This window comes from Eurytemora carolleeae, unplaced genomic scaffold (assembly GCF_000591075.1).
Source record: "Eurytemora carolleeae unplaced genomic scaffold, Eaff_2.0 scaffold915, whole genome shotgun sequence".
In the NCBI taxonomy this organism is placed as follows: domain Eukaryota; kingdom Metazoa; phylum Arthropoda; class Copepoda; order Calanoida; family Temoridae; genus Eurytemora; species Eurytemora carolleeae.
Window position 1 is genome coordinate 60,157 of NW_019396805.1, and position 14,921 is coordinate 75,077.

Genomic DNA, 14,921 nt, shown 5'->3' on the forward strand with positions numbered 1-14,921 from the left:
GGGGGGGGGGGGTAGCATGAGAATGGGGACTGGAGGGCCCAGGGAATGGAGGATTAATACTTCTTCGCAGAGGAGAAAAAAGATGGACGCCCAATAGGATCAGAGTAGAATACAGAGCCTGAACCTTTAAAAGACCTAAACAAACATATTTTAGTTTATCAGACTGTCCTATCCTGTCCTATCCTGTCCTATCCTGTCCTATCCTGTCCTATCCTGTCCTATCCTGTCCTATCCTGTCTTATCCTGTCATATCCTGTCCTATCCTGTCCTATCCTGTCATATCCTGTCCTATCCAGTCCTATCCTGTCCTATCCTGTCCTATTCTGTCCTTTTCTGTCCTATCCTGTCCTATCATTTTCTATCCTATCCTATCCTGACCTATACTGTCCTACCCTTGTCCTATCCTGTCCTTTCCTGTCCTTTCCTGTCCTATCCTGTCCTATCCTGTCCTATATCCTGTACCTGGTGCCTACAGGGGATTTATAGTATGAGGTTTTTATGGCTCTATCATTTAAAACACTTGTTTCTCGTTGCCTGTCTACATCACGCCGAACCTATGGAAATAACATCAAATCATTTTTATATTTTTATGAATGTTGTCATCTTAATATCTTCGTGTTTTAGACCTTCGGTCTCCTCTGTACATTTTCTCTCTGTCTGTAATTATATATCTTATTTAATAAAAGCACAAATCCATAAAAATTCAGAAACTTATTCCTCCAACCTCAGATCGATAAGGAGAATTCATTTTGAGCGTTATTTTCTCCTAAGACAAAGGAATTTAGTCTTTGCCTAAAATTCAAATTTTTGAATCCCTATATATTTGAAACCTGATGTTATACACCTTTGAATTTTCAAACCTAGATTATTTGATCTGAAAGGATATATAGATTGAAAAATCTAATGTATGCGAAATTGGGTTGAAAAAATATAGGAATTAGAACATCATAGTTTGTAGCAAAGAAAATCTAAGTATTTGATTGGAATCAATAATTTCAAAAAACGTTTTACTTATTAATAATAGAAAAAAGGGTAGTATTTGAAAACATGTTAGTAAATTTTAAGCTAAAGTGAAAATAACTTTTCTGGGGTTTCTGAAATCTGCATGCACTTTTTGGTGATAAAATTTCACGGAATTTAGAACAAAAATTTTAAATCAATTCTCATCCAGATAATTGAAAAATGTGCACAGTGAAATGTGCAATTAACCAACTATGTGCAATGTGCATTCAGTACTACTGAATATAGGTTAGATTTGTCGATAAAAATATTTTACTGATATTCTCAAGTTTTTCCTAATATTTCCGAATCAATATTCTACCTATGGCCGACCAAAACGTAACAGAGAGGTGAAACAATGAAGCACATTCCTCAGAGTTTTCGCGTTTTGACGAATTTTAAGGTGTATAACGGCCAACAAAATCAAAGGGATTGTAAGCGTAATTTCAAGTGACCCTCCATGCAAATGTGACAATGCTCTATTTACAAACAGTACTTTTAAAAGCATTTTCTGATAAAGTATGAATGTTTTTTTTCATTTGCTGTTTCTCTGTGAAAAGTGACTTGCGCATTTCTTGTTCATAAGAAGAAACAAAGCAATTATCAGGTCAGAATACGAAGGTATCTTTCACGTTTTTAATCATATTAGAAGGACTGTAAAGGAAAAATGAAAGGGGGTATAGGCTGAAAGCTATTCAGTTTAGCTCTTGACTATTAAAGTTATATCTGATGTTCCTGTTTCGAGAAATTTATATAAAACTGTGTCAAAGGAAACTGAGTTTTGGCCACAAACTCGGATTTTCTAATCCCAATATCTGTGCAATTTAATGTCGGAGACCTTTGATATTTCAAACTATGAATTCTTTTAGATCACTTAATGATAGTTTGAAATATTGAAAGTTTACAGCATCAGGTTGCAAAGATATAGGTAATACAAGATCAGAATTTGTGGGAAAAACTCAGTTCCTTTATACCAAAATTCATATATATGCAGAAGAACTACCACCAATGAGAGTGCAGTATCCTGGTCACGTGTCTCTGTCTGTATCACGTGAGTGTGACAAGAATACTGCAATACCATTGGTAAGAGTTCTTACAATTAGGTTTCTCCGGGATATCTTTGTTTTCAGATTGGTTGCGTATTTGCTGAATATGATATGTTTAAACATACCATTTCTATACTAAATTGTACATATATGAATTTTTGTATGAATTTGACACAGTTTTATATCAATTTCTCGAGACAGGAACATCAGATATAAATTTTTATGGGTCGCGATCAAGAGCTAAAGTGATTGGCTTTCAGCCTATACCCCCTCTATTTTTTTCTTTATGCAGTCCCTTTCAGGTTTCAAGGTTACCGTTGTAAATCGGGTGTTGCCATGTATGCATGGAGCGTAACTTAAAATTACGCTTACAGTCCCTTTAATATAATAAATTATGACTAACCTGGAATAGCTCTTTTCTCAGTTCTTTATACCCCTTCACATTCCTATCTAGTTCTCTGCTAGCACTTAATCTAAACACAAATATTTTAACATATTCATGAATAAACAGTAAAATAAGGAGTAAAATATTAAACTCTTTTCTTCAATTTTCTTCTAGATTCCGTGAACGTTGTAATTGCAAACTGCTATTTCTTAAAGAACGTATACGAGAAAAAAGAATAGGGGTTGGATCAGGTTGATAATCGTACATTAGCTATAACTTATTGTTAATTCCATCCGATTTTCTATAAAAGTAATTTAATATATGAAACCGTTTTCCTGTGACCTGAAAATATGTATCTTTCACTGTAGGATAAAATGCTTTTTACATTTAACGATGCATTCAATACCTTTAAATTAAATTACCTATACAAATTTTTCTCCATTTAATTGTAATAATTTTTTTTACTAATAAGCTTTATTAATATAACTATGCTTATTAAAATGCAGAATTTTTGTCGTAACAATGATAACATTTAAAAAATCTATTTTAACTATTTTAAACAATTTATATAAATAGACACAAAGTTCGTTTTTAACTGTCACTTCTCTGTTGATCCTTTGATGCATGTATTTTTGCTTATATACACTTTACACAACTATTTATTCAAAAATAAGCATTTTCAAGTCCCTAGAGGGGAAAATTAGTTCATCCCAAGAGGGTACTCAAGCGTTCTTAACGACATTCTCTCATGTTATGACGCAACAGTTAAACTATAAATACCAGTATAACTGACACATGAAAAAGTGACAATTTAAGTTTGTGTAGATTCTATCAAAATAAGACATATTCGGAATAACGACAAAAAAGTTTATCTTTCTTATTAAATTGCACAAAATATTAAAATCTTATATTTTTTCATTCAACCTCCTCTAATGGGAGAATGTAACCAAATAAATTGCTGTTCTTATACTTGTGATTAAAATCAAAACTAGTAATATCGCATACATTATACCTTCTCCTTGTCTAGTTTGCAGTGCTGGGTGTTAAAAATCCTTCATATGTAATTATCTTAAATAAAGATAACATTTCTAAATGACACTTTCTTTCTGGGCAGAAGATGTAAGCAACAATTTGCGTTTGACGCAATATTTAACAATAGCCAAGATGTTGAACTGACGCACCCCAATATTTATTTTAACAGGTATGTTGCGTCAGAAAAGTAAGCTTAAAATAGAAAAGTTGACAAAATCACCACCCACCTCACATCGACCCCTCTCCTCCCCCCCGTCCATCACCATCACTGAATTTTAAATTATGACACATTTCTGTATGTATGCACCTATTAAAAGAACTGACGAGGTTAAGGCCTCACAGCCTCTAAAGAAATCAACACAAGTGTTCTCTGCAGAATAAATAACGGTATCTTGTCTATATATTAATCTCTCATTCATTTATCATTGAACCAAATACTTTAAGATATGTTTAATTTCTCATGAAATATTTTGGAACGACGCGACGACAAACTTTGTCAGTGATTTATAAAATCTTCGTGTTAAATAACAATTTTTAACAACTTGAGAACTCTTTTCCCTTTCGTTTTTTTCAATCTTTTTTGTAAAGATCCATACAGTGAGAACCAGACAACTTGTGAGTTAAAATATTCCAATTAACATGATATACAACAATTGTTTAAATAAAAAAATTTAACATAAAGGGACTGTAAGCGTAATTTCAAGCGACCCTTCAGGCAACAAGGACAATGCCTGATTTACAATGGTACCCTGGAAACCTTAATCTGATAAAAAATATTTTGGGACGACGCGACGACAAACTTTTTCATTAATTATAAAATCTTCTTGTTAAATAACAATTTTTAACAGCTTTAGAACTCTTTTTCGTTTCGTTTTTTTAAAATCTTTTTTTTGTAAAGATACATACAGCGAGAACCAGACAACTCTGGAATAGGAAGACGAGTTTTAGACTTTACTTGTGAGATAAAATATTCCAAGCGACTCTTCATGCAACAAGGACTATGCCTGATAACCTTAAAACCTTAATCTGATGAAAAATGCTTAAGATATTGTTTTTGTTTTTTTTACTCAAAAAGTGTTTCTTTATTGCTTCTTATGATCAAGAAATACGCGCAAGTCACTTTCGCAGATAACCCGCAAATAAAAATAAACAATTTAAAGAAAGAAAAACATTGGGATATCTAATAAATATTAGGTTGGCATGTGTACATAAAAAGATGGACGAGCGTTCATGGAACCATTAAAAAAGTTAAAGTCCTAATACTTGGTGTTACAAATTGACTAAACGTAATCATCGGAATTAAAATACGAAACTAAATTTCTTTCCAGTCACGTATATGAGAACAAGTGAAATGGATAAAGAAAATAAGAATTAAGATTGAAACGAATTAGTAATGATATATCTTGGAAACTTTTACAGACTGATGCACAAAAAGTGTAATAAAAACAAAGCATAACTATTATTAGATTTATTTTTATAATCTATAATATTATTCGCAGATTCGTTCTCAGTCGTTCTTTCATCACAATATTTGATAGTTATTCATTTATTTGTTAATCTGTTAAATTGTTTAAAATTTGTGTTAATAAATAGTCAGATAAATAGAAGAGTGGTGGAGNAAGGTCAAGGTTATTAGGATAAATATAGATAAGCATATTTTTCTCATTTTAGCTTTTATACTTCCTAACCCCCATACGTTGGATAAAATTATTAAATCTTAAAGATTTTGCATCTAGGACTTGAGAAAAATATCTAAGAATGAAAAAAGAAAATTCTCTAAATAAACACAGGACGTAAAAACATTCTTTACAATTTTTGAAAATAAAAATAAGATTAAAAGTACCCTTTACATGGTTATAAAATAAAAAAAACATGCAATATTTAGAAAAAGGAAAAAGGCAAGCATTGCAACAAACTTTTTTCAAGAAAATAACTAAAAAAATTTTAGTTTAAGAAAACGAGAAATTAAATATCATTTGCTTTTAATTTTATTTTCCATGTTTAACATGAAAGGAAACTGATCAACAGCAAAATGGAAATTTCTAAAAGTTTGCCATCATAAATATTCATTTTTCTTCAAATAAAAGAATAGAGAGAACATAGACAGCATGAAATATTATTCAACCGCGGGCAAAACATTTCTGAAATAAAAATTAAACTTTTTATTCGAATTTAAAAAAAGGTGAATTAAAATTTTTTTATCAAAAATAAGTAATGAATTTTTAAAACCAGTTTAACCCCTTTAGCTGTTTCTTATAAACCTTGAATAGAATCAAATAAAACCTTTATATTAAGACAAAAAAGATTACAAATAGACGAATAAGCTTTGTCAGTTGAACGAACAATGATGAATGATTTAATGAATTTTTACTAGTTTTTGGACATAAAAAAAACATTTTAGCAGTGAAAACGCTTTAATATACATCAGTGTGTAAAGGAATTGAGTTTTTGCCACAAACTCAAATTTTCTGACACCAACCTGTTGGTGCAAACCTTTGATATTTCAACTCAAATAGATTATTTGATCTAACAGAATTTATAGTTGGAAATATCTAAGGTCTACGATTTTGGGTTGAAAAGATCTATGGATTAGAAAATCAGTGCTTGGGGGAAAAAATTCAATTCCAGTGTACAATAATAAATAAAATAAATTGGAATTCTCTTAATATTTACCGGTTTCTTTCATCATTAGATTTTTTAAATTTTACCTCTTACCCATCTAAACAATGTAGGGTTTAAATCATGTTTAAATAACATTTTAAGAGCGTTTCTAAATTGTCTGATTTAAATTGCTGCCAAATTGCAAATTTGCTTTTACAAAAATACCAAGTGTTAGACCTGTCAGCTTTTTGCTCAGCGGTCAAATATAGATTTTATATTTTAGTATTTTTTTCTGGATATCGTCAGACGTTTAAACACACACACAAACATAAGTATGATTTACAAAAAACTTAGATTTTCTAATCCTAAATCTTTACTAAACATTTTCGCATAGCCTTTGATATTTAAAACTATGAATTAAGTTGGATCAGATAATCTTCATTAGAATATTAAAGTTCAACATCATCAGGTTGCAAAGATATAGGGATTGTAAAATTTGAGTTTGTGACAAAAACTTAGTTGCTTTCCTATTTTAATCAGAGAATTTTAATGTAGAAATATAGAATGTCTTTTCGAGGATGTTTTTTATTCATGACAAATAAATAACCTTTTTTTGGGGTCGTAAGATATCGCACACAACAAATTGGACCAATAAGGAAACTTCTGTAAATACTTTAAAATATATATTGTATTTTTTTTTTGTAATTTTGTAATTGTATTGTTTGTCGCCGTGTATTTCAGTACAATTTAAGAATCTCAAACTTTCCTTTCCTTAGAGTTTGTGTAATCAATTAACACTTTTAACATGAGAAAAGTTACCGACCCGCATTAAAGGATAAAGAAATTAAATCCTGGCTTAGTATGCTTGACTGATTCAGGGGAAAGAAATAGATTTTAATCTGAAGGGAATAAAAGATATTATTCAGGTTCAAAAGACCGTTAAAGTCAAGGTTGTAATGCAAGGAAAGTTATTTCAGAGGTGTACGCATCTTTTGTACTGCAGTGTACTGTCTCTGGGCGGTAGTGTAAACACAAGACGGATGTTGAAGCCAGACATGGGATCCATCTTTCACATAATAAAATCAATTCTGGTCATAGGAAATTATTATGTGAATTATCAAAATTATCAAAAACCTCCTCGGATACTCAACGAACATTGATGCATTTATTCTTTTTTACAAATTCCGCCCAGAGAGAACTGGTTTCAATATGTACGCAAAGTTTACGCAACTGGAATTAACTTTCCTTGCATTATAACCTTGGTTGAAGTAGTTTCAAGTGACATCTTATTCAAAGAGTTGTCTGATTCACAATATTGCACTTTAAACCTTTTTTTTGGACAACAATAGGATAGAAATCATCGGTTTTTCACCATGGAAAAATGTTTAATTATAACAATATCCTTTTCGATCTCTGCTGCATAAATCCCATGCCAATTGTTTAAGGAATTGTATTATCAAGTTTCAGGTCAAAGTTTTTTTGTTGCTTAGACACAGGTTTGAAGGGAACCGTTGTGAATCAGAAATTAAACCTATTTAAATATTGTGTCGTATGTAATTATATCGATATTTCCTTCAAAGCTTGAACAGAAAACTTTTAGATGATACAATAAGTTTAACTTTATTCTGTTCTCGTGGTATAATTAAATCGATCTCAATCATCTAGGAAAGGAATTGAGTTTTTGCCACTACCTTTGATTTTCTAATCCCTATATCTTTGCAATGTAATCTCGTAGATCTAAGATATTTCAAACTATGAATTCTGTAATATTAAATAATCTCTGTGTGAAATATCAAAGGTTTCAAACGCTGATATAAGAAGAAAAAACCTGTTTTTAAATCTTTCTCGTTTTCATCACACTGATTCGATCTTTTTTGACTGCAATCTTTATCACAAAAAGGGTTAGTATACAAATACCTTTTCTCTGAAGATAATGGGGGGGGGGGGATAAAGAAAAAAAATACGAATTAAATTATTGCGTTGAATTGCAAAAAAAAATACAAATTTTCCACCTACCTTTCTCCTGGTACAAAAGGTTTAGCATCAACATATCCGTATCTTTGATATTTCATCGCGGTTAAAGAACAGCTTGGAGTCCATACAAATCCAGAGTAGGACATCTAGACCATAATTAGTGTAAAGTTTTTTAGCTAAAACATACAGAGAGAACCAGAAAACTGCGGAATAGGAAGACGACGTTAAAGTGATTTCTAAATGTATTTTAGTTGTAACAACGCAAATAGTTTGCTATAAGCTTAAAATGGTGCATAATTCTTGTGCCCCATGTTGATTGGACATTTTCTAAGTATAACTTGTGCCTAAAAGTCGTCTTCCTATTCCACTGGTTCCTTCTGCATTAAAATTCACAGTAATAACTAGCCTTAAGAAGCATGTCCTCTTCTTTTTTTTCAATTAAAGATGCAAGAGAAATGCCGCTCACGCTGTCTTTGTTCTTTTTATATGTATATATATGCACAAATATTTGAACTAAAGTTTAATTAGCATTGTTATATAGATAAATATCTTATCTCAAGTATTTTGTTGAAATGAGTGTCAGGAAACTAAACATTTTTAACATTTTCAACATTGGGAGTAAAATCTTAAAGAAGGGGGGGGGGGGGCATTACCTTTTTTTCTTTAAAATAAAGGGACTGTGAGCGTAAATTCAAATGACCCTTTATGCAAACATGCCAATGCTCCACTAACAACGATATCCTTAAAAGCTTTGTCTGAAAAAGTATGAACTAGATATTTAATTCTTATAATTTTTAAAACTGATATTTTGAATTTTGGTTTCTCTACAAAAAAGAGTTGCACAGTTCTATAACGGAATTATCAGAATTAAATACTTTTAAACCTACAAAAACGACATCTTATTGATCAGATAAAGGTTTCATTGTGAATCGAGCATTTCCAACTTTGCATGGATAGCCACTTGAAATTACGCATAAGTCCAGCTGTGAATCTTAGTCTAATATAATTACTTTTCCTTCAATAAAACTAATTCAACCAGTTTTCCCCCATGCATTTCACAAATTTAAAATCATGTCTCTTCAGCACTAAAAATGTACGGAACAACTGAAAATCTTCGATTTTGTCGATTTTTAATCCAGAACAGTGAAACGTATCTGTCTACAACTCTGATCTTTTAAACCTTTTTTAAGCCTTATGATGAAATCATGAAACATATTTATACATGACATTACAATTTAGCTTGATCAAATAGACAGATATGATACACCGTCAGGTTGCAAATATATAGAGGAAACATTTAAGTTTCAGGCAAGTGATTAAAGGGACTCTAAGCATAATCTAAAGTGACCCTCCATTAAAAGATGGAAATGCGGGAGTCAAAACGGTACTCTTAAAGGGATAGTTCGCGAAAAATGAAAGGGGGTAAGCCTATACACCCTTTTATTTTTCGGGAACACTCCCTTTAAAAGCTTTGTCTGATCAATAATTAGAACATTTCGTTTATATATAGGGTTCAAATTGTTTAATTCTGAAATGTGCGAGTTTTATAGAGAAACCACATTTGAAAATAATCAGTTTTCAAAACTATTAACAATGATATCTTATTCATACTTGGGCAGACAAAGGTTTTATGGGTACCTTTGTAAATTGAGCATTGCATTGGGCTTGAACTTACGCTTAAAATCTCTTTAATCTCTTTAATACAATTATTGTAATCTGAATATAAATCTTCTTAAGGTTACTTTATACCTTGATATTGTTAGTAAATGTCTTGTTGTCGGGTTGGGTTCTGTTTGTTGACTGGAGGGCGGAGCTGCAGGTTGACCGGTGTTCTGAGAGTAGCTGGAGGGAAGGGGGGGGGTTGACCCCAACAAAAATAAGAAATTACAATTGACAGTTTGCACTGTTGCAAGTTCATAAAAAATTACTTGTTTAAATTAGAATAAAAAAGTGATATTTATAATTTTCAAAAGAACGCCTTAATTCTGAAAACGATAAAAAATTAAGTATTTTCAATCTGCCATGACACAAATTTTAGGAATGGAATTGATTTGATATTTTAAACTTTGGCTTTCAGGTCTTGCACAATTCACAATTTAAGTTATCAAATTTAAGTTTGGCACAGTGTTCAGTTTTCAATCCAACTAGTAACTACTATTTAGTCCTGTAAATAGTAAAAGTAAAATCTAAACCAGAAATTTAAAGAAGATGATTCGTTTTTGTAATTATCCCTTTAGGAGAGGAAAATTTTGTTTGCATTTTTACTTTTCAATCCAACATGTTTTAAATTTCCTAAAATTAAAATTGTTTTCATGAATTAAGTTTTCTACTAAACTTTTGTTTAAATATTGATTTAAAAAAATTCAATTACATACAAATAAATCTGCTATAATATACAATATAATGTAATTAACTTTTTAATATAATGAATTTACATATATATATATATAATAAAACAAGACATTCATATAAATGATGTCTAAAGCCGACCAAACGGCTGGACCGAATTGGCTGAAATTTTTTGTTAACACTCATGGGTTGTGGGGGAGTGTTATAGGCTTAAAAAATCGAGTTTTTTCAATTTTTTTCCACGGGCAACGCCGGGCGCTTCAGCTTTTATTTAATAATTTGGTTTAAAAGGTGTTAAAAATTTTAGAGAGATCATTTTGTAACGAATTGACGAAAGAAAATAAAAAAATATAGCTTCAAATCTGTTGAACAAGAAAGACAAGTAAAGAATCTGGTCACTTGTTTAAAACTAAAATTTTCTAATCCTTTCTTTCTTTGAAACCTGAAGCAGGACATTTTTGTGAATCAAGCTTTCATGCAGACCTATGAAATAATCTAATTTTACTTCGATATCCCGTTCCGAATTCTTATAAATTTAGTAGTCAAAGTTGGAATTGTCAAAGGTTCACACCACCAACACCAATTCCAAAGAGGGGGGGTTTAGAAAATATAGAGAGGGGGTTATAGAAACTCTAGAGAGGGGGGGTTTAGAAAATAAGAGTTTGTTCTAAGTATTTAGTCATTTTGGAATGAAATTAAAAAAACGAAAGGAAGCCGAGTCCGACTTCTGATTGCTGAAGCGTGGAAGTTTGAACGTTTAAAATATTTTCACTTCGGATCAAATATTTTGAATGGGAAGAAGTGAGGCATGTTTTAAAATAACACTGCAGTAAGTAAAAAGTTTAAAATGTTAATCCTAAGGCGAGAGAAAAATGTGAAAAAAAGCTTAAAGGGAGTGTTCGTGAAAATGAAAAGGGGGTATATGCTTACGGGGAAAAATAAGCGCTTTTAATTGCTACTAATATTATCATTATAATATTATGAAATATCAAAAAATAAAAACAATCGATGAATATTGCTTGTAATATCTGAGGGATTTGTTTGGAATTAAATTGATAACTATACGATCCGAGTCGTATGTTCCAACTTTCTGAATTTGTTTGGACGCTTCGTTTCATTTTTCGAGAACACTCCCTTTAAAGGTGATAAATTTAAAGTAGAAACAATCTAAACTCTATTTAATTTAATGACAGTAAATACAAAAATAATTAGATTCAGTTTGTTCAACAAGATAAAATTTTCCGCACTTAATTTCAATTTAATAGTTTCCCGCTATTTACTAATTTCAACCCCAGACCAGAAGCTAAAACTTTTGGACAGGATTGCGCATAGCTACATCGACTGTACTCGATACACAAAGCCAAAGCGTAAACTTTTGAATGAATTTAAGTTTTAATCTGAGTAACAAAGTGATATATTAAAATATTTAAACGAGGATAGTTGCAGCTCTGGTAATTGATAAGTATTATTGTTAACTATTTAACTATTTAACTGTTCAGAAGGAGAAAACAAAATTTCTGCGATTTTACAGTAACGCGTGCATAGCTCCTCTATTTTTAATTCTACGCAAATCACACAATTGGGAGAGAACCTTTGAACGCCATGAGCCTCCAGTATGCAGACACGAGCCTCCCAGATTTGCTAGGCAGACCGAGCCTCCGCTCTGCAGAAATGAGCCTGTACAATTAGGGTTGTTAATCGTTTTGAAAACGATCGTTAAACGATTGTTTTTTTTTGTTTTCCTATCGTTTTTTAACCTTGTGTTTTAAGTTTAAATAAAAGATTTTTTTCAAATTTTTTGATATAGTGATGAGAGGTTTCTTAAAGATGATAAGTATTTATCAATTTTCATAAATAGTGCCTAATTATGACTTATAAATATTTAGAGAAAAAAAATTTGAAATGAATTTCATTTCATCTTTTATAATCTTTAATTTTTTTGAAGTTCAAATTAAATCTAGATTTGTATCAATTATTTAAATCTTAACAAAATTAAAAAAGGTATTGTTTAAATCAAAGACTACAACAAAAAAAACAAAGTTTACTCAAGAAATATTTCTCCAAATATCTTCCTTTCTGCGTAAGAAATGTTTGAAGTTTAGTATAAATCTTATACACCACTTTATGAGTCCAGAAATGTTTCTAATCATGACGATAAATAAATAGCTCTAATCTTTAATAAAATCCTTTGCCACGACGTCAAAAAAAATGTTAACATTTTTTATTACACATAAAAGCCAAGATTTAAAAATAAATGCGCTGTATGGTGAAGGCTCGTTTACTGCATAGCAGAGGCATGATCTGCATGGTGGAGGCTTGGTCTGCATAGTGGAGGCTCGGTCTGCCTAGCAAATCTGGGAGGCTCGATCTCTGCATAGCGGAGGCTCATGGCGTCCGGGGGTTCCCTCCCTTGTCGCACAGTAGTATGATAAAAGCATATTTGTCCAGTTACGTAAGAGCATTTTTTTTCTTCTCAGTAGCTCTTCAATTAAAGGAGTTATGATTAAACAGTAAACACATAGAAGATTTAAACTTGTATTTTATTTTCGGTGTGAGCTGCACTAGCTATATTCTATACATAGTAACAATAGCTTAAAGTACTTTTATCTTGACCAATTGCTCTAGTTTGGGGCAAAATATTTTAAAATTCCACGGACTTCCTCTCAGTTTACCGTCCGCTTTTTACCTTTGCACATTCACATCAATAAGATTTTAGCACAAATACCTTTAGTCAATATTCAACCTTTTTTCGTACTTTTAATAGATACATTGTATATTTCACGAATATTATGTTTCATCCTTGGCTATTGATATCCTCATTTCTGCATGGCCATGCAATATGCATTAGGCATGCACATCTTAATCCAATAATATTTCAAACTACGAGTTTTTTTAGTTGTACTTTTAGATGTCTCAGTCCTGTATTTTTTTTTAAAAGTTCACAATATTCATACTGGATCCATTTTTGTTCAGGTTGGCATCAAGCAGATTGCTGTTGTGATGTAAGGAGTGTTCTCCTGAAGGTGGATTTGCTTCGTTATCACAGCATAGTAATATCTAGAATATTGACCAGAGAAAGAGGACACCCAAAACGTTTTTATTTAACGATGCGAAACTAAGCAGAATCTTAAATCATGATCCAGAACAAATTTTAGAACGATTTTACGAACTTTAACGGTGGTTTGATGGGGTTAAGAAGGAAAAAAGTGTATATTTGAAGGATTACATGTCCGGGCAGGAAAAAAGGATTACATGTCCGGGCAGGAAAAAAACACCATCAAGACCCCAAAAATGGTTGAAAATATTGAAAATTGTTGAAACCATATTAGCAAGGATTCAAGAAGTATATTTGCCAGACAGTTTCATGCATGCTTTACATTCTAAACAAAGTTGTAAAGCAAGATTTAAAAATGACAAAGATCTGGGTCAAATTTGTCCCAAAGTCTCTGACTAAAGGGATTACCTTGATCTCAAACGTAAATCAAAACAATAAAAATTCTCAAAAGTCCTTCATTCAATAAATACTCAATCTCCCATTTCTTTTAAATTGCTCTTAAAAGGTCTAAAACAGACTCTGATGGATCAAAAATGTTCAGAATAGTCTCATTATTCTGAACATTTTCTTGCTGTGACGAACAAAGCTGACATACACTCGGGAGAACGCTCCTTACATTACAACAAAGATATGATTGACAGCAACTGATCTGAAAAATAACGCGGTATAGAAAGTGAACTTTAAAAAAATCACAGGGCTGAGACATCTTGAAGTACCTCTAGTACCTCTAAGCAGGGTTTGTGCTTATCTGCCCAGTAATTTTCTTTGCAGAAACCCAGACAAACAACTTTTCATGGGCTTATCACCCTCTATACACGAAGTGTGAGTAGGCCTCACCTTATATGCAGAAACCCAAGTTTGGTTTTCTATGCTTATAGGCTGATTTTGCTAACACTTTTTCGTATTTTTACCTTTAAAGATGTTCTTATTAATAATGTTGAAATCAACCCAATATAATATTGACTATATTTTCAATAATTAACTAATGATGAAAGGCTTTAGACACAAAAATTACCAGAAATAATGTAAAAATATTTCAACTATGAGATGCATTCTCGAACGGCCCCTTTAGTACCCCCCTTCTCAATTTGTTATGCAACCTCATAAGATTTTTTATATTATTTGAGGGTTAGGTTAGGTTAAGACAATTTCTGGGCCGAGCGGTGCGGCTAGGACATATTTTTATATACAGTCCCCGGAGGTTGCTTGACAAGTTTAGGAAAGGGGGGGGGGGTCCATATCACTCACTTTCAGTATTCTGTTTTATGCCTGGCTGAAATCTAACATTGTCCTGAAATGTAATTGTAAACTAAAGAAACTGGGCAAACTGCATAAATACCTAGAGGGGAAAATTTCAATTGTCATTTTAAATCAAGCATTAACAAGGAACTGTCAGAAAAGATTGAAGATTTATTTGTTAACTAAGAGTCAAGGCATGTTGTATTTCAGATATTTAACAATGACTTTTTCGTAGATTTCT

The 14,921-nt window shown here is 31.6% G+C and overlaps 1 protein-coding gene across 1 annotated transcript; it reads right to left on the reverse strand.

Moving 5' to 3' along the window:
- LOC111708864 (uncharacterized) lies at nucleotides 1–9,894 on the reverse strand (the record flags this gene model as incomplete). The annotated part of the gene is given in 5 exon segments (XM_023482367.1): nucleotides 1–135; nucleotides 463–554; nucleotides 2,449–2,518; nucleotides 8,080–8,183; nucleotides 9,787–9,894. Coding segments are annotated over 4 exon segments (348 nt in total). The 5' UTR covers nucleotides 9,787–9,894.
- Between the last annotated feature and the right edge of the window lie 5,027 nt (nucleotides 9,895–14,921).